Source organism: Microtus oregoni, unplaced genomic scaffold, assembly GCF_018167655.1.
Source record: "Microtus oregoni isolate MIOR12 unplaced genomic scaffold, Mior012 000008F_ref0000371, whole genome shotgun sequence".
NCBI classification, from domain to species: Eukaryota; Metazoa; Chordata; class Mammalia; order Rodentia; family Cricetidae; genus Microtus; species Microtus oregoni.
The window spans coordinates 38,866,185-38,888,685 of NW_024543067.1; the positions used below are offsets into that span (position 1 = coordinate 38,866,185).

Below are 22,501 nucleotides of genomic sequence, written 5' to 3' on the forward strand. Positions count from 1 at the left end.
ACTTGTGGTGGTTTGAATGAACATGGTCCCACAGGTAGGAGGTATGGCATTGTTGAAGCAGGTGTGGCCTTGATGGAGGAAGAGTGTGCCACTGGCTTTTGAGGTTACAAAAGCTCAAGCCAGGCCCAGTGTCTCTCTCTCTCTCTCTGCTGCCTGCTGATCCAGATGTAGAATTCTCAGCTACTCCTCCGGCACCATGTCTGCCTATGTGCACCACCAAGGTCCCCACCATGTTAACAATGGATTAAAACTCTGAACCTGTAAGCCTGTCCCAGTTAAAAGTTTTCCTTTATAGGAGTTGCCGTGGTCACTGTGTCTCTTCACAGCAATAGAACACCAAGACACTACACAAACAGGAGCCAGGGGTGCACACCCATGATCTCAGCACTCAGGAGGTAGATGCAGGAAGATCAGAAGTTTGTCTATATGACAAGTTCAAAACTAGCCCAGGCTTCATGGGACACTGTCTTTGAAAACATAAATTATGATCATGTGATGCACGCTAGTGTTGAAAAATTAACAGTATAAAATCTCACATGTGTGAGACACCAGATCCACAGGATAAACACCAAAACGGTGTAAGCAGGTCAGAACAGATTATTAGAAGTCCTAGGGGGCTGCTGAGATGCGGCCCTGCTTCTGGCTGTAGTGAGGTGACCAGCCTGGCTCCATTCCCTGCCGCATTGCCTAGATCCACTGCATAGGTGAGAAAACTGTACCTAGAAAAATTGTCTGCCTAGAATCACATTGGAATTCAAATACAAACACCACCCCTGTTGGTGATGAAGTCTCACTATATAGACTAAGCTAGCCTCAAATTCCCAGTTCTCCTGCCTCAGTGTGTCAAGTGTCAGAATTTAGGCAAACACCACCATGCCTGCACAACCTAAACGATTTGATGGTACCCCACTTACAGATGAGTACCATGGTCCCCCAGCTGTCTTTCATCCTCTCGTGGGGACCTCTGTGTTCTTAGGTCCTACATCCAATTTTCTGAGACCTGCCCTCAAACCTCCCCATTGAAGGCAGATGCCAGCGACCACACAGTACCATATCTACACTGGCCATTGTAGTCAGGGGAGGAACACAGGGCGTCAGGTGCCCAGGTGGCAAAGGGAGGAACCTGATGTCTAAACCTTCCTGTACAGACACAGCCCAGGAGAAAGGGGAAGCCAAGCACTGGGGGTCGGGAGAATCCACTGCTCCTGCTTCTTCTGTGAATAAATAGAGCTGCACCCCCAACTACTGCGCTGGGGATCTCTCTCCAGCCCTTCCTTCTCCTGGAGGCAGCAAAGCCAAGATGCAGAGGGAGTGGCTGTGTCGTCAGGCCCCTGCAGACACCCTCGCAAGGCACAGCTTCAGTCCCCCATGCTCCATTTTCCTCATCAAGCCATGCCCTCCTGGGACCAAAGGCTGAAAATCAGAGCCAATTTGTAGTCAGGGCCTGCTGAAACCAGAACATTGGAGCCATAGATGGCCGGTTTAAGCCCCATCTCCTCCCAGTCCCTGGCTGGGAAATAGCTCTGAGTGTAAACTTCAGCTGAACTTTCTTCACAAGGTGCAGAGGGGGGCGGATTATGTGGTCAATTCTGAGTGGGACTCGGGGGAGACCCACCCTGTCTCTGTGTGCTTAAAGGGTTACGAGAAGCCATGGGCTGAGTGGATAAGGGTAAGACAAGTGGTGTAGGTAGGAATAGTGTGCGCGCCTATCAGCACTTCGGAGGCTGAGGTAGAGGTTCCATGAGTTTGAAGCCATAATGGACTATACAGTGAATCCCAACCCGGTGTGAGCTATATAATGGGTTCCTATCTCAAAACAAACAAAAATCAAACATTACCCAAATAAAACAAACACTACCAAAAAAATAAGAACAAACAAAAGGTAGAGACAAAATCATTCATTCTTTTATCTTCTTGTTCTCTCTCCCCATGTGTGGGTGCACACGGCACATGTGTAGACATATGTGTGCCTGAGAAGTCGAGGTTGTGACTCCCTCTGTTAACTTTCTGCTGTGTTTCTGAGACAGGGTGCCTCTCTCAGTCAGACTGTGATCCGCTTGCCTCTGTTCCCCTAGTACTGCGGTTACAGCACGCTAGCATGCCAGGTCCTCTTGTTGCATGGCATGCATTTTACTGACTGAGCCATCCTCCCCCCACCCCCTTATTCATTCAATCTGCACATGTGTTAAATTAAATCTGTTCAGTGACCCTGTAAGGACCTGTTATTGTCTTCAACTCTTAAAGTCACAGTGCAGGAACCCGGAGGGAAAGCAACCAACATGGGTAACGCAGCTACAATACAGCATCAGAATTTATAAGACAGAAGCAAGGGGTAGTCAAAGCTGGAGCCCCAACAATCAGGGCAGAAGCAGGAGGATCAAAGTGTATTTAAAGCCAGCTGGGTCTATATGGTGAGCCTGGATAAGCCTTGTCTTAAAACCAGCAAGACGTGAAAAGAAAGCGTGGCTGCTGAGTGAACCTGGTTTCCCGATTTGACAGCTGGGGATCTTTAGCGGCCTGGAACTCACAAAGATGATGGGCAGTTGGTAAAACTTCCACACAGAGCCAAACTGAGGCAGAAGGAAATGTGGTGTCTGAGTCCCACTGCCCTCTCAACTAGAGGACGTCCAGTACACAGAGAACCTCCTCAGGTCCCCGTCTTCTGACTGGCCTCCACCCCCATGGGGACCTGGAGCAGTAACATCCCCTGCTCCTTCCTCTAGAAACAGGAAAAACAGCCCTGCAGCTTGCACGGGGAAGAGATTAGACACCAGGCAGGACTTTCCAGTCTTCTTTGGTAAGTTTCTACAGCCCATCCAAGGACTGTCCCTATTGGTGGGTGGAAACTTCTGAAGCTCAAGGTCCAAAGAGGGAAAACCAGTCCTTTATGCCTATCACTTTTGACTTTTTTTTTTTTTAAAGATTTATTTATTATGTATACAACATTCTGCCTCCATGTATGCCCGCAAGCCAGAAGAGGGCGCCAGATCTCGTTACAGATGGTTGTGAGCCACCATGTGGTTGCTGGGAATTGAACTCAGGACCTTTGGAAGAGCAGTACGTGCTCTTAACCGCTGAGCCATCTCTCCAGCCCCCTCACTTTTGACTCTTATCAGTTACCAACCCTAGGAAAATGCTGAAAGTTGGGGCCTGTCGGCACCCCTCGGGGCAGAGACAAATACACTCTACTTTGCCTCCCATCACAAGCATGAGCATCACCTCACCATGCCCCGCCCCATTGTCCCCAGTCCCGCCCCACTGTCCCCACCCCCATCCAAAGGCTTGCACCTCTCAGCAAAGAAGGAGGGAGGGGAGGAAGGAGTTAGAGCACACAAGGCCTAATAGTGGTCTCTGCCTGTCTGCTTCTTGCTGTGTCTGTCCCCTCTCACCACATCTGTACCTGTCCCCGAGTCCCCTCTCACCACATCTGTACCTGTCCCCGAGTCCCCTCTCACCACATCTGTACCTGTCCCCGAGTCCCCTCTCACCACATCTGTACCTGTCCCCGAGTCCCCTCTCACCACATCTGTACCTGTCCCCGAGTCCCCTCTCACCACATCTGTACCTGTCCCCGAGTCCCCTCTCACCACATCTGTACCTGTCCCCGAGTCCCCTCTCACCACATCTGTACCTGTCCCCAAGTCCCCTCTCACATCTGTACCTGTCCCCAGTCCCCTCTCATCTGTACCTGTCCCCAGTCCCCTCTCACATCTGTACCTGTCCCCGAGTCCCCTATCACATCGGTACCTGTCCCCGAGTCCCCTATCACATCTGTGTCCCCGAGTCCCCTCTCACATCTGTACCTGTCCCTGAGTCCCCTCTCACATCTGTACCTGTCCCCAGTCCTCTCTCACATCTGTACCTGTCCCCAGTCCCCTCTCACATCTGTACCTGTCCCCAGTCCCCTCTCACATCTGTACCTGTCCCTGAGTCCCCTCTCACATCTGTACCTGTCCCCAGTCCTCTCTCACATCTGTACCTGTCCCCGAGTCCCCTCTCACATCTGTACCTGTCCCCGAGTCCCCTCTCACCACATCTGTACCTGTCCCCGAGTCCCCTCTCACCACATCTGTACCTGTCCCCGAGTCCCCTCTCACCACATCTGTACCTGTCCCCGAGTCCCCTCTCACCACATCTGTACCTGTCCCCGAGTCCCCTATCACATCTGTACCTGTCCCTATAGCCATTTACATCTGGATTCCACAAGCATCATCTTTAATGCCTTGGGCTGGGTGCACGAACACCACAAATAAAGACACATTTCGAGCATTTGAGAAACCCCAACCTCAAGGCCTGCTGCTGGAGGCCAAGGTAGAACCTGGGAAGCAAAAAGGTACATTTTTGCTCAAGGATCCTGCCAAGTGCCAGTCACTGAATGGGGTGGGGGTGGGGGGGTCTTCTCTTCACTGCTGCGAAGGACATGGGCCCAGACCTCATGGAGCAGCCCTGCAATCCTAGTTGGGAGTCCAAGGCAGGATAATTCTGAATTCAAGACTAGCCTGGGCTACAGACCAGGAGCTTGTCTAAAGACAAACCAAGGATCCCATGGGGACGTGGCTGGGTGACAGAGCTTGTCAAGCGTGTTGAAATGTCTAGGTTCAATTCCGAGTTACAGACAAACAGACAGACAGACAGACATATACAGAGAGAGAGGGGGGGAGGGAGGGACGGAGGGAGGGAGGGAGGAAAGGAAGGAGGGAGGGAGAAATGGGGGAAAGAGGGGGATGTTAAGATCAACAAGTCAGGAAGTGGGAATCCTTATTCCTGCCTATACCTAAGCAACCCTAGGGCCTGAAGGGAAAGGCCTCAGGGGAAAGATGTGTTGAGAGACCAAGGGACACGAGGGAAAGATGGGTCAGTGACAACAAGAACAAGGCAGAGTGGCACCATGGGCCTGGATCTGGAAAGAGAAAGACAGTCACAAGCGTTCAAAGCTGGTCAGCCGGAGCCACAAAACCAGAGATGCACCGCCCAGACCTGCACAGGCTGTCTGGGGTAGGAGGGTAGGGCAAACAGCACTAGCTTAGCCTCCTGGGCAGGGTGCACAGGTGGCCATCACTGCCCAGGCTTACAAAAGTCCTCTAGGTTCAGCTTCCTAAGCCACTCCACTATGGCTGCAGTTTCCAGCTTCCGCACATGCCCGGTACTCAGAAGCAGCAGAGACAAGGGGCCCTTATACCAAGGCCAACATCATCACCGCCTTCAGCACAAATCTGCGAATCCACAAACATCCCCTGCAAACAGCCACAGTCCACTTCCACTGATGTTACTGGCAGGACTAACATCTTCCTGGGCCATTGTCTGGCAGCTCAAACACACTGGCGGTCCTAGGAACCCACTGACGGCCTGTGCAGGCCAGAGTGAGTTGTCTCCAGCAGACCAGGGCCTGGTGCTGGCTGCCTAAATTCACCAGAGCCCATAGATGGAGCTCAGGGCAAAAACAGACTTAGTTCTGGGAGACAGAATGGAACCTGATATCACGAGCAAAGACACAAAAGCATCAAATTGCAGCTTACAGAAATCAAATATGAAGGCTCCAAGTGTTGGGGATCAAGAGACTCTGGGGGAGAGGACCCCACAGTCAAGCTGCATGGATGATGGGGACCTACACCAGTCTGATTATGTAGGCTACAGATTTCCTTCCCCTGGTTCTGGAAGCTAGACCACACACTCACCGTTTCCGGCCTACAGGGAGTAAAGTGTCTTGGGCCTTCTCGAAATAGTGTCGCAGGGATGTCCCAGAATTCAAGTTTACATCTGCAAAAGAGTCAATGTCTTAGAGGCTCCAGCTTTGAGACTGTTTCATTAAAATTTCAATATTCTTTCATGATTCATTTATTTATATTTTGCATGCATTGGGGTTTTGCCTACGTGTATGTCCGTGTGAGGGTGTCCAATCCCCTGGAACTGCAGTTACAGACGGTTGTGAACTGGCATGTGAGCGCTGGGAATTGAACTCTGGTCCTCTGAAGAGCAGCCAGTGCTCTTAACCGCTAAATCATCTCTCCAGATCAAAAATATTAATATCTTTGCTTTCTTTTTTTGTGGGGGGGACAGGGTTTCTTTGTAGCTTTGGAGCCTGTCCTGGAACTAGCACTTGTTGACCAGTCTGGCCTCGAACTCATAGACATCTGCCTGCCTCTGCCTCCCAAGTGCTGGGATAAAAGGCGTGCGCCACCACCGCCAGCAATGTTAATATTCTTAATGGAGATATTGCTATATAGAAGTAACAATCTATGCTGGTGACTTCACAGCAAACATTTTACTTGACCCTCAGCTAATAAGAGTTCCTTCCATCAGACTGCAGAGGGGGTTCTCCAGAGGGGGGTTCTCTATAGTGGGGGAGTTCCTCTAGAGTGTGGGACTCTCCAGAGAGAGGGGTTCTCCAGAGTGGAGAGGTTCCGTAGAGTGGGGGTGGTCCTCCAGAAAAGGGTGTTCTTCAGAGGGAGGGGCTCCCCAGAGTGAGGAGTTCTCTAGGTCAGAGGTTCTCCAGAGGGAGGGGTTCTGCAGAGGAGGGGCTTCCTTGCTCTTCCCATGTCCCCTTGATTTTCCTCCTTTCTATCTGGTCACGCCTTCACTCTTCAAATCTCCGCAAACTTCTCTCCTCCCTCATAACTGACCTACACGGTCAGACCACCAGTCACCTCATCCTAACCCCTGTCCCTCTGCCTGACTCTCCTGCAGACCCTCACCTCCTCCCTCAGGCCCCAGGTCTCCTGTCAGGCCTGTGGGCTCTGAGCAGCATGGGTCTCTCCAAAGCAGTTCCTCACTTGGGCCTTTGTGGGCCACGACACTGAGAGTCAGGGGATGACAGCACCCCAGTCTTCAAGAAGAGAGTACTGACATCTCTGAAGTCCCACAGAGAGGTGACTGGGATTGGAACCCAGGGCCCTCTGGACAGGGTTTAAATTGCTTAGGGTGGCCCTGAACTCTGTAGCCTGAGCTGGTCTCAGCCTCCTACACCACCATGTCTGACGTGAAGGTGAGTTGAGCCTGGATCTAAAAGCCCTCTCCTCTTTCTCCTTAACAGGGCACTAAGGGGACATGTAGATGAAGGAAGGCAGGCACCTCTGTACACAGCTACCTCTGGAAGCCCACATCCCAGCGCCCTCCATCTGCCTGGGTAGAGGCTCAGCCAGCAAAAGTCCTTTTCCAGTCAGGTCCTCACACTCAGGATTTATAAGAGATGCTAACAAGGAACAGGGAAGGGGTGGGGAGAGAAAGGGGGACAGGGAAGTGAGGCTGTGGTAGGACCATCATAAGCTGTGCCAGACTGGCTACAGTGTGAGGAGTCCTGCCTCAAAAGGTGCGGTGGGGGGCGGGGAGAGCAGGGGTGGGAGTCGTGGGGGACAGAGAGAGAGAAGACTGGGTGTCAGGGATGATAGGGACAGGCCAGCAGGGAAGATAGAACTTCCCACTTAAGGCAGGTGCGTGAGAGCGTGCGTGCGTGCGTGCGTGCGTGTGTGTGTGTGTGTGTGTGTGTATAGCAATACCATCCATTGACCAGGGTCTCTACCCTTGGTTATCTCCATCCTGATCAAGACTGCCTGGGCTAGAGACTGAATGTAGGGAGATGGGATTAACCCAGGTCCCCAAAAGATAACAAGATGACTACTTCAGACCACGTCAAGGTCTCCCTGCTCTGGAGACCCCATCCTTCCTGCCAGGGTGTTTTCCGCTTCAAGAGATGGTTATTTTCTTCAAAGACCCTACTTCAATTCTTTGTTTGCCTCTGAGAAGAGCCTGGACACCTGGGCTGCTGGACTCCTCATCAGACACTCCTGTCACACGCGGGCTGGGCTCGTGACAGAGTGCTTCCCTGGGATGCTCCCCTGGGTTCCAAGACAGAGAGCCATACGATAGTGCCCAATGGGTATGTGGGAATCCGAATTCCAGTCCGTGCTCTAGAGAACTGGACTCAAGAAAATAAACGCCTCAAGGGGAAGCGGTAGTGAGAAATCAAGAGACACACGTCTAAAATCAGTACTGTTGAAAAGCTAGTCCTATAGAGCGGGCCCGAGATTCAGAAATAAGACTTAAAGCAAGAGGCACACAGGGCAGAGGGAGCGGGGTGGAGCCGTACAGCGACGCAGGTCCAGGAAAATCCTGGGGCAACGAGTGGCTGGGGCCAGGGAGCCAGCTGACAAAAGTCCTTTCAGATCAGCTGTCTGCAGAGAAGTGCCACAAGCCCCAAACCCCGCGGGGGCCTTCGTCCAGAGACGGGGGCCTGCAACCCTGGGCCTCCTGCCACAGTCCTGTCCCCCGCGCGACCCCCGCCAGGCCAGAGCTGCGGAAAGCGCTGCAGCCGGACTCGAGTTCCTACGCAGGGACCAGGGATGCGACAGGACGCCAGGATGCCGGGAGCCCGCCCAGCCCCCACCCCACGGCCGGAGGGACGGAGGGCTAGGGCTTGGGGACTCTGCCGCCGCCGACACCAGCTCCGCGGGGACCTCGCGCTCACCATGGCGGAGTCCGGACACCCCGCGTCCTCGCTGCGCGGCGCAGAACCGTGCCGGTACCGACAGAGTCCCCGGAACCTGGGAGGCCGGCTCCAGATCCCAAGATGGTGGTCCGACGGCGTGTCAGGGACAAAGGCCCCAGCAAGACCGCAAAAGCCCGCCCCCTACTCTCGGTCTCTTCGCCTGATTGCACGTTTCTCACCCCGGCGCCTTCGATTGGACAAAGCTTCAGTTCTCACCGGCTCAGACCCTGAGTGACAGAGAGGGGTACCAATCCATGGGTTGATAAAACTAGACCACTACTCCGGGCCGTGGTGGCGCACGCCTTTAATCCCAGCACTCGGGAGGCAGAGGCAGGCGGTTCTCTGTGAATTCGAGACCAGCCTGGTCTACAAGAGCTAGTTCCAGGACAGGCTCCAAAACCACAGAGAAACCCTGTCTCGAAAAACCAAAAAAAAAAAAAAAAAAAAAAAAAAACCAAAAAACTAGACCACTAACTTCATTCCCAGCATTTAAGAATGACATTTTGGTGGTGGTGGTGGCGGCGGCGGCGCACTCCTTTAATCCCAGCACTCAAGAGGCTGAGGCAGGGGGATCTCTGTGAGTTCGAGGTCAGCCTGGTCTACAAGAGCGAGTTCAAAAGCTACAGAGTAAACCATGTCTCAAAAGCAAACAACAAAAATGACAGTTTCTTGGTGGTAGATAATGTGAGACCAAAACAGGAACAACATACCTTGTAAATGAAGAAGCCCACTGCATTAAACTTCCATACTTTTTTACAAAAATCCTTTCCTTCCCCCTCCCCCCTTTTTTTTGGCTTTTTGAGACAGGTTTTCTCTGTAGCTTTGGAACCTGCTCCCAAGTGCCCGACAACAAACTTATTCTTAAATAGAAAATATTTTTGTGCCTTGCAGTGGTGGCACACGCCTTTAATCCCAGCACTCGGGAGGCAGAGGTAGGCGGATCTCTGTGAGTTCGAGGCCAACCTGGTCTACAAAAGCTAGTTCTAGCACAGACTCCAAAGATACAAAGAAACCCTATCTCGAAACAAACAAACAAAAAGAATAAGTTTGTTCCTTAAATCTGATGTAACCTGCAAAACATAATGACGCCATTTACACGATGTCTTCCTCTTTCATTGTATTTCTCTAGCAATCTCTAACGCCAGTTCTTATCTCTCCCTCGTAAAAGGGACCTCAAGAGGCCAGAAGGGTCTGCTCTCTAAAATCCCAGATCAGGGTGAGACAGCCTGCTGGCCAGTCCCCCGGTGCCCCTCTAAACTAAAGCTTGCTCCAATTAGACAATTGTGGAACTGGTTTATTGTCTGCAATTTTCGGGATGAATAGTATCTTAAGGTAGGGCTTCCTGTGTGCCCTAAGATGGCCAGTTGAACATTTGCGCTTAGCCTTGTACAGAAGGCTATACGATCCGGTCCTAGGGTTTGGAGGCGAAGTAGGGTTTGGAGCAGGTTCGCCTCCTCTGCCAATTAAAGAACTGAGACAGTAGAAACCTCCGGCACCCCAGGTAGCAGGAGGGAAGAATCTCAAACACAGCAGGCAACAACAATTTACAAATTTTATTAAAAGTACTACACTTGTGCTACTTTTGTGACTCCCTGGGAAAAGATCATAGACTCAATCCAATCATAATTAAAAGTTGTATTGATTAGCTGTTATCAGAATGAACAGTCTGGGAGACACATTCGAGATTGCTGTGAAGGAAGGTATAGGAAAGAACTTTTAAAGGGAAAGCCAAAAGAAGACCCTCAACAACTATGCAATCAAGCAAAAACTGCCCTGTTCTGCCAAGTCAAGTGATTAAGGAAACTCAAAACAATCCTTGGGTATCTGTGTAAGCAAGTTACAGAAACAAAAAAGGCAGTCAGATCATAACAAGTAGATAGTCATGGCTGTACATGGGGGTCTCTGATCAGAGTTACTGAGGAACTTATCTTCCAGGGACTGGAGTCAGAGACAAGCAGCTGGTGGGTACCAAGAAGAATGCCCAGCATAAAATGGCACCTTCTTAGCCGTAACACACTCGCACAGCCAGACACTCACAGAGGCAGGCATTCTACAGAGCAAAGAAAAGGGCAGCTCCATTCTTCTGTTGGAGGGCTGAAGGTGTAAGGTATTGTGATGGCCAACAATGGGCCACTGTGGAGGTCTGAAAGAAAATGACCTCTATAGACTCAGGGAGCGAGACTCTTACAAGGTGTGGCCTTGTGGGAGTAGGTGTGGCATTGCTGGCAGAAGTGTGTCACTGGGGGTGGGCTTTGAGGTCTCGGATGCTCAAGCCAGTTTCCCAGTTTCTCTTCCTGCTGCCTGCAGACCCAAATGTAGAACTCTCAGCTCCTTCTCCAGCACCACGTCTGCCTCATGCCACCATGCCAATAATGAAGTGAGCCTCTGTTACTGTAAGCCAACCCCAGCGAGACGTCTTCCTTTATAAGAGTTGCAGTGGTCGTGGTCTACCGGGATTAAAGGTGTGTGTCACTCCTGCCTGGTCTGTAAGGCTGAGCAGTGCGAATGTTTTACTCTCTGAACTTCAGGCAAGTTTTATTTATTAAAATATAAATGAAATTTCATTTCAGCTTTGTCTTGAAGCAATATATGCAAACAAAGAGTATGTCAAATTTGTTTTAAATTTTATTTTAGCTATGCAATGCTGTTTTCTACCACAAGGAACTGAGATGCTGCACTGCGTTGGGAGCCCTGTGGCCTAGTTTCAGATCAGCATTTGAGTACTTGTCCAACGCAGCTCCACAAGGCAAAGCCCATGGGGACAGTTTCTCACTCAACACGGACCAGCAGACCTGGGAACAGCCCAGAATTCTGCTGGGACCGCCCAGCCTGCACGCTCTCTTCTCTCTTACAAAGTTGACGATTCTCTTGGTGGTTTTTACTGTCACGCAGGGGTCAGATGTGATCATTCCTGGAAACCCCGTTTTCCTCAAGTATTTTTCTCTAAAATTCTTGGGAACTGATGCTTCTCAGGTTTCTTATCTGGGAAATACCAGCAGTCACCCTAGACCCTGGGAATCGTTCCTCCTCAGTGCTGACAGGATCAGAGGCAATAACAATTAATGGGCAGCTAAAGAAACACAAGCTAATTGTATGCAGGCAGTTACAGCAGATCACCGATTTCTGTAAATATGCTTCGTTAAGTTTTTTTTTTTTTTTTTTTTTGCTTTTTGCTTCTTTTTTTTATTTATTAAAAATTTCCACCTCCTCCCCTCCTCCCATTCCCCTTCCCCTCCTCTCCAGTCCGAAGAGCAGTCAGGGTTCCCTGCCCTGTGGGAAGTCCAAGGTCCTCCCCGCTACATCCTGGTCTAGGAAGGTGAACATCCAAACTGGCTAGGCTCCCACAAAGCCAGAACATGAAGTAGGATCAAAACCCAGTGCCATTGTCCTTGGCTTCTCAGTCAGCCCTTCTTGTCAGCCACGTTCAGAGAGTCCGGTTTGATCACAAGCTAATTCAGTCCCAGTCCAGCCGGCCTTGGTGAGCTCCCATTAAATCAGTCCCACTATCTCAGTGGGTGGGTGCACCCCTCGTGGTCCTGACTTCCTTGCCCATGTTCTCCCTCCTTCTGCTTTGTTAAGTTTTGAACAATATTGTAGTTCTTGAAAATGTGTGCCTATGTTTGTTACTTATTAGCTTTGAAAAGACAGGATGTGCCTAGCTTGATATTTAGCCAAGCTAACAAAATGCTGAGCGTTGTTTTGATTTAAAAGACGTTTTGAAGAAAATCAAGTGTTCCCGTTCTGATGTCCTTTTCTTAATCTTAATTAAAAAAAAATACTCACTCTGGATGGGGAAGGACCATTTTCTGTCTTTTGTCAATCCATTCACAGTACCTTAGCTTGGTGAGCCTGTGTGTGTGTGTGTATGCGCATGCGTGCACACCTAATCTTAATTATGCTGTGTATGTAATTTGTATTCAGATCTTTTATTTTTTTATTTTTTATTTTTGGTTTTTCAAGCCAGGGTTTCTCTGTAGCTTTGGAGCCTCTCCTGGGACTAGCTCTTGTAGACCAGGCTGGCCTCGAACTCACAGAGATCCACCTGCCTCTGCCTCTTGAGTGCTGGGATTAAAGGCGAGCACCACCACCACCTGGCTCAGATCTTTTAATAAGATGTTGAAAACTGCTTAGTTTTTTACTTGAGCTTTATCTACAACTGCTAAGATTTAAAACATGATTTACTGTCCAGTGCTGGTGTAACTGACCAAGTATGGTATTCAGTAAGCATATTTGGAGTCCTTTGCCACGGTGAAGAGAAGGACTAGAATGATATTTTGCCTTTTGCCTCCCAAGGTCAACCGAGTTCCCTAGATTTCTACCGAAGAGCCCAGAACATAAAACTGTAAGCTTAAACACATTTGGGGGGAAAATAAAGCCACTGTTAACCTTTAACAACCGCTTTCTGCCTTGAGAGCAGATATCCTGGCAGCTACTGTGTGCAGAGGTAAAGTTTTAACAGTTGCCTCCCAACTCAGCAGTTCCAGCAGCGCAGTGAGAGCCGCTTAGCTCCTAACCATTGCCTCTATGGGACTCCCTGCATTGTACTCCCTTAACTTTCAACTTCCCCTCTCTGAGATTCTGCTCTCTGCCTTGCATCCTTTCAGGGACAGTGAGAAGTGGCTGTGTCAGCCTCAGGCTCCTGCAAACATCCTAAATTAGCATCATATAATCAAAAGTTGTAAAACTTAACATGTAACATGACTCTAACCCTGACCTCAAGGTTGTAAATGCTCTTTTACCCACACCTGAAGCTTGATTTGACTTTAAGAAGAGACTCAAGGGGCTGGAGAGATGGCTCAGTGGTTAAGAGTAGTGCCTGCTCTTCCACGGTCCTGAGTTCAATTCCCAACAACCACATGGTGGCTCACAACCATCTGTAATGAGGTCTGATGCCCTCTTCTGGTTTGCAGACATACATGCAGACAGAATATTGTATACATAATAAATAAAAAAATAAAAAGAAGAGACTCAAAACCTGCTTCCATTGTCAGAATGTCAGAAGCCCGAACTCTGACCTATGGAAGTATTTATGTGCCCCATGGTGATTGGAATAAAGCTTGCTTTTGGCTCCTAGACTTCAGTGATCTGTTCTTCTTAATTTGCACACCCTGGGATCCAACATTTTTGGTGCCCGAACCTGGGACTTTGTGCAATTTGGAGGGATACCCCAGTCTTTAGCAAACTTTATTCTACTGGTTTTAGTCAACTTGTAAGTTTTCTCTGGATTTTGTGTCTGGTGTACGGACAAATTGGGGTTCAACAGAGAATCGGTGGACATGCTGTTAACCTCTGAGCCAGAAGTCCATAGAATTGTGCATTTGTGGCACTTCAGGACTGGACCAGGACTACATGGCCCATCACAGAGTTCTCCTGTGCTTTTCACCTCCTCATGTTTGTTTATTCATTGTCTTGGTTGCTGTCAGTCTTCTTGTTTTTATTTTTAAAGATTTATTTATTATATATACAGGGTTCTTCCTGCACATATTCCTGCAGGCCAGAAGAGGGCATCAGATCTCATTACAGATGATTGTGAGTCACCATGTGGTTGCTGGGAATTGAACTCAGAACCTCTGGAAGAACAGTCAGTGCTCTTAACCTCTGAGCCATCTCTCCAGCCCTAGTCTTCTTGTACTTGTGATTTAATCTCCACCATAAGCCAAACTTCCTCTAAACCTAGGGCCCCCTTGGACTTTGTTTTTTCTTTCTCATTTCCAGAACTTCAGGAATGCTACGCAGTCTCTGTAGCTTGTGTGAAACCAGGGCAACTTAAGGTCTTCTGCTCATTAGAGTGGCCAGACTTCCAGGCTGGATGGCCTCCTGAAGGTTCCTTTGATCTTAAATTTATTCTTAAGGCCCAGGACTTTGTTTTCAGTCATCCAGACCAAATCCCTTACACTGTGGCCTGGCACTGTCTCCTGGTTAACCACCCTTCCTGGCTAAAACTTCTTATTCTGTCCTCAGAGAACAAGACTTTGAGATCTCACATTAGCTTAAGCCACTCCTAGTGACTCAGATCACTTCCTGTTGTCTGCAGGTCAAGATGTAAGACTCTCAGCTACTTCTCCAGTACCACATCTGCCTGTATGCCCCCATGTCCCACTATGATGATAATGGACTTAACTTCTGAAAATGTAAACCACTCCATAAATGTTTTTCCTTATAAGAATTGCCATGGTCATGGTGTCTACTCACAACAATAGAAACCCTAACAAAGACAAATTGTACAAATCCTGGTTCAAGTACACAGAAGTCCCTTGTATTCTACTCCTATTCAGTTAGCATCCTGGCAGGTATGACACTATGCTAAGGACCTCAGCATTCACATGGATTCCAAAAGGCATCAAGTGTGACATCCTTAAGGTCCCCTGTTGGGGAATATTATTTTCAGGTGTGTAACTTTTGCTTATCTGCATTTGTTTAATTCTGTGAATCTGTGTTACTACTGTGCTTGTCTAAACCACCTGATGGTCCTAATAAATTGATGAACAGCCAATAGCAAGGCGGGAGCAAGGATGGGGGCGTAGCAAACAGAGAGTATAAATAGAAGGAGAAATGAGAGAGAGAGAGAGAGAGAGAGAGAGAGAGAGAGAGAGAAAACAAGACGAGAAGGACATCAGGGGCCAGCCACCAGCCAGTCATGGAATAAGAAGGAAAGAAAAGTATACAGAAATAGAAAAAGATAAAAGCCCAGAGACAAAAGGTAGTCAGGATAATTAGAAAAGCTGGCAAGAAACAAGCCAAGCTAAGGCGAGGCATTCAGAAGTAATAATAAGCCTCTGTGTGTGTGTGTGATTTACTTGGGAGCTGGGTGGCTGGCCCCTCAAAAAGCCAAAACAGTAAAACATCATACAACTCAAGATGGCCCAACCAGGCCAGGCCAGGCCAGAACTGATTTACTACTAGGGTGAGTAAACCACCTTGAGTCAGGGCCATGTGAGGGCCACCTAGAGTCACTGAGAGCTCAGAACATAGACAGAGCTTCAAGTATCTGGGAAAGCTAACAGAACTTGATGTCCCAGTGATACACATTACTGGTATTACTAGTGTAGGCTACAGTGCCCTGAAGCCCAGGTAGGATGACCCCTGGAGCTTGGGACCAGAGGTTCTGGGAGTATAGAGGACAAACCCAAAATGGCATAGGAATGGGAAGCCAGGGGACAGCATCCAGTGGTGTAGATATGTGTTACAGAACAAGTAGACTGGCATGCCAGGGCACAGAATTACAGCCTAGGCTGAACCAGATGTTCAGAGCTGTTGTTTCCATCTGGGGGTCCTGACTGGGTTTGTTTTCTCCACCCATTAAAGAGTTAAAAGGCAAGAAAATCTCAGACACAGCAAGGTAAGAGGTTACATGCTTTATCACTGGTGAAGAACTACACACACAGCAAAGTACAGAGAGAGAGAGGGAGAGAGAGGGGGGGGGGCTTGGCAACCAAAGTCCATTTCCCCCTGGAGGGATGGAAGGGCCCCTCTTCCTCTCATCTCTGACTTCAACTTAGAAGTAAGGGGCTTGGATCGGCCCACAGTATCAGATAACCCTGTTCAGGACTGGTCTTGAACATGGTTAAGATATTCAAGTGGCCTGGACACGTAAGCCAGAAAGGAGGCCCATTGGCAGGAGAAAAAGCCGGCGAGGCCTTTGTCTCCAGTCAGGACGGTAAAGAAGGTGGAAGTTTGTCATCTTTATCATTTATCTGTAGCCCCTATCCCTGCCAAGCTGTCTGTGAAAGACCCCCGGAGTGGAGAGACTCTCACTCAAGTCTCAGGATAGCAACCCCCCCCCCCCACCAGGAACTCACAAGAGACCGTCCTTGCTGCAATCACACAAGGTTTATTAACAGGAGCCAGTGTGCTGGGGCCGAAACTCATTTCCCAGGCAGGGGAAGAGGAGTTCGACCCCGAGTAGCTGGGAGAGGGGGTATTTAGGGAAAAAAACCACAATCTAAAAGGGGTAAGGAGGGTGTCATTGGAAAATTCCAAAAATACCAGTGATCATTGAAAAATTCCGAAAATAATCACAAGGGGGTAACTCCCCATTTCTCAAGATTATTCTCAAGATTATAATCTAACTTTATGGTCAGCTAGTTCCTGGAACAGTCATTGAACCGGCTAATCTAGATTTTTGGTTCTTCTCTCTTAGATATTTGGCTTATTTTTCCTGCTAGATTTTTGGCTCTATTCTTTCTGCTGGAGGGGTCTGGATTTATCCGGGTCTTTCATCTGGTTCCTACTCCCTCGCTGTAAACAACCCACCCTTGAGCTTGGGAAACTAGGATTCTTGTTTTCCGTCTCTGTAGGTTCAGTCAAGACAGAAGCAGGGTTGCTATGGAGACCGGGATTCGTTAAAAATCTTAGGATTCTACACTTGATCTTAGCCAAAAGGCCGAGGAGCAGAAGGAGGGAGAACATGAGCAAAGAAGTCGGGACCACGAGGGGTGCACCCACCCATTGAGACAGTGGAGCTGATCTACTGGGAGCTCACCAAGGCCAGCTGGACTGTGACTGAAAAAGCATGGGTTAAAACTGGACTCTCTGAACATGGCGAACAATGAGGGCTGATGAGAAGCCAAGGACAATGGCACGGGGTTTTGATCCTACGCAATGTGCTGGCTTTGTGGGAGCCTAGCCAGTTTGGATGTTCACCTTCCTAGATATGGACAGAGGTGGGAGGACCTAGGACTTACCACAGGGCAGGGAACCCTGACTGCTCTTTGGACTGGAGAGGGAGGAGGAGAGGAGTGGGAGGAGGGGGAGAAGGGTGGGAGGAGGGGGAGAAGGGTGGGAGGAGGGGGAGATGGGTGGGAGGAGGGGGAGGGAAATGGGAGGCTGGGAGGAGGTGGAAACTTGTTTTTTTTTTCTTCCTTTACACAATTAAAAAATAAATAAATAAATAAATAAATAAATAAAAATCTTAGGATTCAAGACATCAGGATGTATGAGAACTCATGAGGAGTTGGAGTCTGAATCCCAGGGCTGGAAGCCCATGCTTACAACAGGCCAGTTAAAATGAGACCAGAAATTCAAGGCCAGTTAGAGCTAGAGTCAGACCCTTTCACAGAATAAAAAGGTGCTGCTGTTGTTGTTGTTAAGACAGGGGTGTAGCTCAGTGCCTAGCACTTTCCCCAGCAAGCACAGATCCCTAGGTTCCATCCTTAGGACCATCCACACAACACGAATACTCAGAAGTGGATCACTAGGGTCACCTAGAGAGGAAATAGGAAATGGTGACTCAATCGTGTTTTAGTGTCGCCAGGGCTTGAAGGAAATGATAAGAGAGAGTTGGTGAGAGAACCAGATAAGGTGGGCCAAGGTGGACTGGTGGACTGGTGGCTACAGAGACAAAGGGGAGTGCGGGACCCAGCCATGACAAGCTCTAAGAGGCCTGCGTCTTAGTAGTTTACCCTGGTTCCAAGAAAGACCGCAAACTGAGACTACCCAGGCACCACCCAGGAACAGACCATCCAGAGGAAATTCCTAATGTTCCACCCATTGTAGATAGGACCACCTGCCAGCACACACCCATCTCTTTTCACCAGGACACCTAATTGGCTGACAAGTGTCAGCCAATCAGGGCTACTGAACCTTAAAAATCCATCACCCCCACCTTTGTTACTATAAAAACCCAACCCCAACTGAGCTCAGATCACTCCAATACATTGGACACATGGAGAGACCGAGTTTGCAAACTTGTGTAAGAATAAAGGCTTTTCCATATGGGACTCAGGTCTCCTATTTGGTTTTGGGGGGACTTCAGTTGTTTTTTGGGTAAACAAGCTCCACATACTAATGTCCTATATGTTTCTCTGAAGGAAAGCATCATGCCCTGCTATATTAGTCTTTTATTGTGTACCATTTGCAGTACCCAGTAATCCAAGAGCTTCAGGTGGGCCAGTAGCTTCATCTTGCCACCAAAGGCATGCAAAGACTGTTAAGCTGCTTCAGCAAAGCAACTCCAGAAACCACAGAAGACAAGCACGAATTTCCACCAAGATTTCTTCAAGGCTAAAGACTTCCAGAGAACAACTGTTCTGCTGTAATGTTCACCCTTGATACAGTGCATCCCACAGGTGCCTGGCCCTCGGACTTCTAATGTGGGTACCCAGATCTCAATAATGGTTAAATTTTCTTTTCCTCACTAATTTGAGAACTATCACAATAAAAAGGTAAATCATGTGGATAAAGGTTATATATGTCTGTCACTTGTAGTGGCCCAGAAATGTTAATTTAGTGCTAAAGTTCATTTTATTAGGTTGGTAAAATAATGCCTGCAACATCAAGGATAACTTGATACACAATAAATGCTCAACAGTAGCCAGTCTCTTATATTTTATACATTAATTCTTTTATTACCAGGTTGTGAATAATCACCTTTTGTGTTTATCTTATCTACAGATATTTGTAAGGAAAGAACTTTAAAGTATTTTATTAGCAAATGTTAATATATTATACATAATAGTAATGGGTTTTCATACATGGCCTCTCTCTCACTCTCTCTCACACACACATACACACACGCGCGTGCGCACGCATGCACGCACACACACACACACACACACAAATAAAAATAATGTTCCCCACAGAATGCTCACAGGCCAACCTATTCTAGATAGTTCCTCATTAAGACTCTAAACTCAAGGGCTGGAGAGATGGCTCAGCGGTTAAGAGCAATGCCTGCTCTTCCAAAGGTCCTGAGTTCAATTCCTGGCAACCACATAGTGGCTCACAACCATTTGTAATGAGGTCTGGTGCCCTCTTCTGGCCTGCAGACACACACACAGACAGAATATTGTATAAATAATAAATAAATAAATAAGTAAATATTAAAAAAAAAAAGACTCTAAACTCAAGACGGCCGGTGGTGGCGCATGCCTTTAATCTCAGCACTTGGGAGGCAGAGGCAAGTAGATCTCCGTGAGTTTGAGGCCAGCCTGGTCTACAAAATGAGTTCCAGTACAGCCTGGGTTGTTCTAAAGAAATCCTGTCCCGAAAAATTAAAAAGACTCCCTACTCAGGAGATTCTAGATGGTTTCATTAACCATTAAAAATAACCAGCATATACACTAAAATATTTAAAATTGAATTTCATATATATAATTATATATATGAAAATCAGATGAGCTTTAAGACATACTTGTTTTTTCTTTATATTATAAATAGTATATATGGAACATTTTCATACAGAAGACTATACATATTTGTAAGGGATATACAGATCACTGTCAGTCTCATCCACTGCCTCTTCAAATACACATCCCATCACCACAGTGTGCTGAATACTGCTCTATTAACAACAATCCCCACAACACTCAGTGAGACGAAGATTAGGCTAGAGATGAGAATATGGATGAGGTACTGTCAACACCACCAAGACATACAAAGAAATTACACCACACAGTGTTTCTTAAATAAATGATTCTTTTGACCATTTACAATTATTTATTTATGTAGGCAGTCATAAAATATTTTTATAATATACATAAGAAAAGACATTTAGATGAGTAACAAATATAATAGCAGGTGACAGAATTTAGTGTTTATAAACGAAACCATCAATCACAGTTGGAGAAGACAAACAAACTGTACTGAAAACCGGAGCCATGCACTTCAGCATTTCTAAACTGCAAGAAGGTATTGGGCTTTTAAAGGGAACATGGCTTACTGTTTGTCAATGATCTCAAAACACTTCTAGAAACTGTCATAGATGGATATGAAAGGAAAGAAAAAGACAAGAACTTTGGCAAGCAAAGTAGTAGTTCACAGCAGCTTGGTAAAAGTTTAAATATTTTTATGTAAATGTTCTTTAATTTATATTTGTTCTTATAAGAGAAAAATTAATATGTTAATATGAAGAATCTCTAAGCTATATGAAAAAGTAACTTTAATAAAGCCTGAACACTATGGAAATGTGCACCACGCTGCATAGATAGAAATGGAGTGAATGCAAGCAATGTGATTCTTAATGCTTTTATATAAAATATTTAGCCCCAAATATCAGATAGTGTCACCTATGTCCACAACTCTCCAGAAAGCAGCCCAAGGTCACATTAAACTAATAAGCTTCTGTTGTTTTCTCTCATTTCCATCATTAAACATGTTTCTGCAAAACCCTCTGAGAGTGCGTTCAGTACTCTACACACCATATCACAAGCCATGAATGATCACCCCCCCTTTAAAAAAAAATCACTGAGCCTGGAGAATCATCAAACCAGAGGTTTCTGTTTGTGACCTACAGGAGACCTGACACCTCAAAACCTGCAGCTCCAAAAGACAACTCAGAACTTAACGATTTTTTTTCTTTTTTGCCACAAATAACTGGCTAATTAGGTGTCTAGAAAATGAGACTCTTAAGATTTAGCAAATCAATTACCATGAATTGACTCTCAAACACTGATGAATGCAAGAGAAACTAGGTGAAGTTTTACATAAAAGGAAATAAATACTGCATAATATGTAATGAATATTTGCACAGACCCTTTATATCTAAAGCATAAAATACAACTTGCAAATGATGCTCCTAACTATATGTCTTCTTAAGACACGTTTTGACACAGCTAGCGAAGCCTCTCCATGATACGAAAGTTCCCACAGTTTAAGGCTTTCCAACGGGCTTGTAGCAAGCGTCAGGCTGCCAGAGGCGAATATCGACAATCACCTGATTGAGTTTCTGCATCCAGAGATCCCGCTCCTCTTTAGTGTCTGCAGAGAGCCAGTTCCTGCAAGGGCAAGCAGAGGTCAGCCTCCTTCCCACCATTCCATGCCTCCACACACCCGTTCTAGAAAAACATAAATCCCTAAATGAACCAAGACTAGCTGCCTACCTTCCATCTGATGCTAACCTAGAGCCACACAGGGAAGAGCACAACAGAGTACTGTCATGACTCACACTAATTCCTTAGTGTTTCCTTGTTTTTTTTTTTGAGATGGGATCTCAGGTCTCACTGAGTGATTTCCACACAAGCCCCTCTGTATATCCAGCAATGGCTTGATGACTAGATTGTGTCACATTCTCATCTCCACCTCGAGTCACAACTGCTCACTCAAGATCGTCTTCGAGTTTTTCTTGGGCATTTGTGCTGGGCAGTCTTTTTGCTGACTTGATACAACTAGGGTCATCCGGGAAAAGGGAACCCTTTGTGAACATGCCTCCATCAGATGGCCTGTAGGAAAATCTCTGTGGGGCATTTTCTTGATTACAGATTGATGTGGGAGGGCCCAGCCCATGGTGGATGGTCCCACATTGAGCAGGTGGTGCTGGGTTCTAAAGAAAGCAGGCTGAGCAAGCCACAAGGAGCAAGCCAGTAAGCAGCATTTCCCCATAGCTTCTGTTTCAGGTCCTGTCCCTAGGCTCCTACTTGAGTTCCTGCACTGACTTCCCTCAGTGGTGGACTGTGTTGTGGAAGTGAAAGCCAAATAAACCCTTTCCTCAAGTTGCTTTTTGCCATGGTGTTATTTAACCTCCAACCAGAAACCTGCAGACTAAAATCGATTTTTTTTTTCTTTTTTTGGTTTTTCGAGACAGGGTTTCTCTGTAGCTTTGGAGCCTGTCCTGGAACTAGCTCTTGTAGACCAGGCTGGTCTCGAACTCACAGAGATCCGCCTGCCTCTGCCTCCCGAGTGCTGGGATTAAAGGCATGCGCCACCACCACCCGGCCTAAAATCGATTTTTAAAGTAATCTAATTATGCCGGGCAGTGGTGGCGCACGCCTTTAATCCCAGCACTCGGGAGGCAGAGGCAGGCGGATCTCTGTGAGTTCGAGACCAGCCTGGTCTACAAGAGCTAGTTCCGGGACAGGCTCCAAAACCACAGAGAAACCCTGTCTCGAAAAACCACAAAAAAAAAAAAAAAAAAAAAAAAAAAAAAAAAAAAAAAGTAATCTAATTAAGTGAGAATACTTTTTTTTTTCTTCTTCAAGACAAGAGTTTCTCTGTGTAACAGCCCTGGCTGTACTGGAGCTCACTTTGTAGATCAGGTTGGCCTTGAACTCAGAGATCTGCCTGCTTGTGCTGGGATTACTGGCG

At 47.4% G+C, this 22,501-nt stretch overlaps 2 protein-coding genes across 5 annotated transcripts in view; both read right to left on the reverse strand.

Moving 5' to 3' along the window:
- The window catches only part of LOC121451515 (zinc finger protein 420-like), a 74,080-nt gene extending 65,479 nt beyond the window's left edge, over window positions 1-8,601 (reverse strand). For both annotated transcript variants that reach the window (XR_005974736.1, XM_041657100.1), the window contains exons 1-2: window positions 8,462-8,601; window positions 5,676-5,757 (exon numbers count right to left, since the gene is read on the reverse strand). The gene's annotated coding sequence lies outside the window, so the exon portion shown is untranslated. The remainder of the gene's footprint in view (window positions 1-5,675; window positions 5,758-8,461) is intronic.
- An 11,009-nt stretch (window positions 8,602-19,610) lies between these two features.
- The window catches only part of Anln (anillin actin binding protein), a 61,207-nt gene continuing 58,316 nt past the window's right edge, over window positions 19,611-22,501 (reverse strand). For all 3 annotated transcript variants that reach the window (XM_041657279.1, XM_041657278.1, XM_041657277.1), the window contains one exon: window positions 19,611-21,195. In XM_041657279.1, coding sequence (XP_041513213.1) covers window positions 21,072-21,195 — 124 coding nt within the window. In that variant the 3' untranslated portion in view covers window positions 19,611-21,071. The remainder of the gene's footprint in view (window positions 21,196-22,501) is intronic.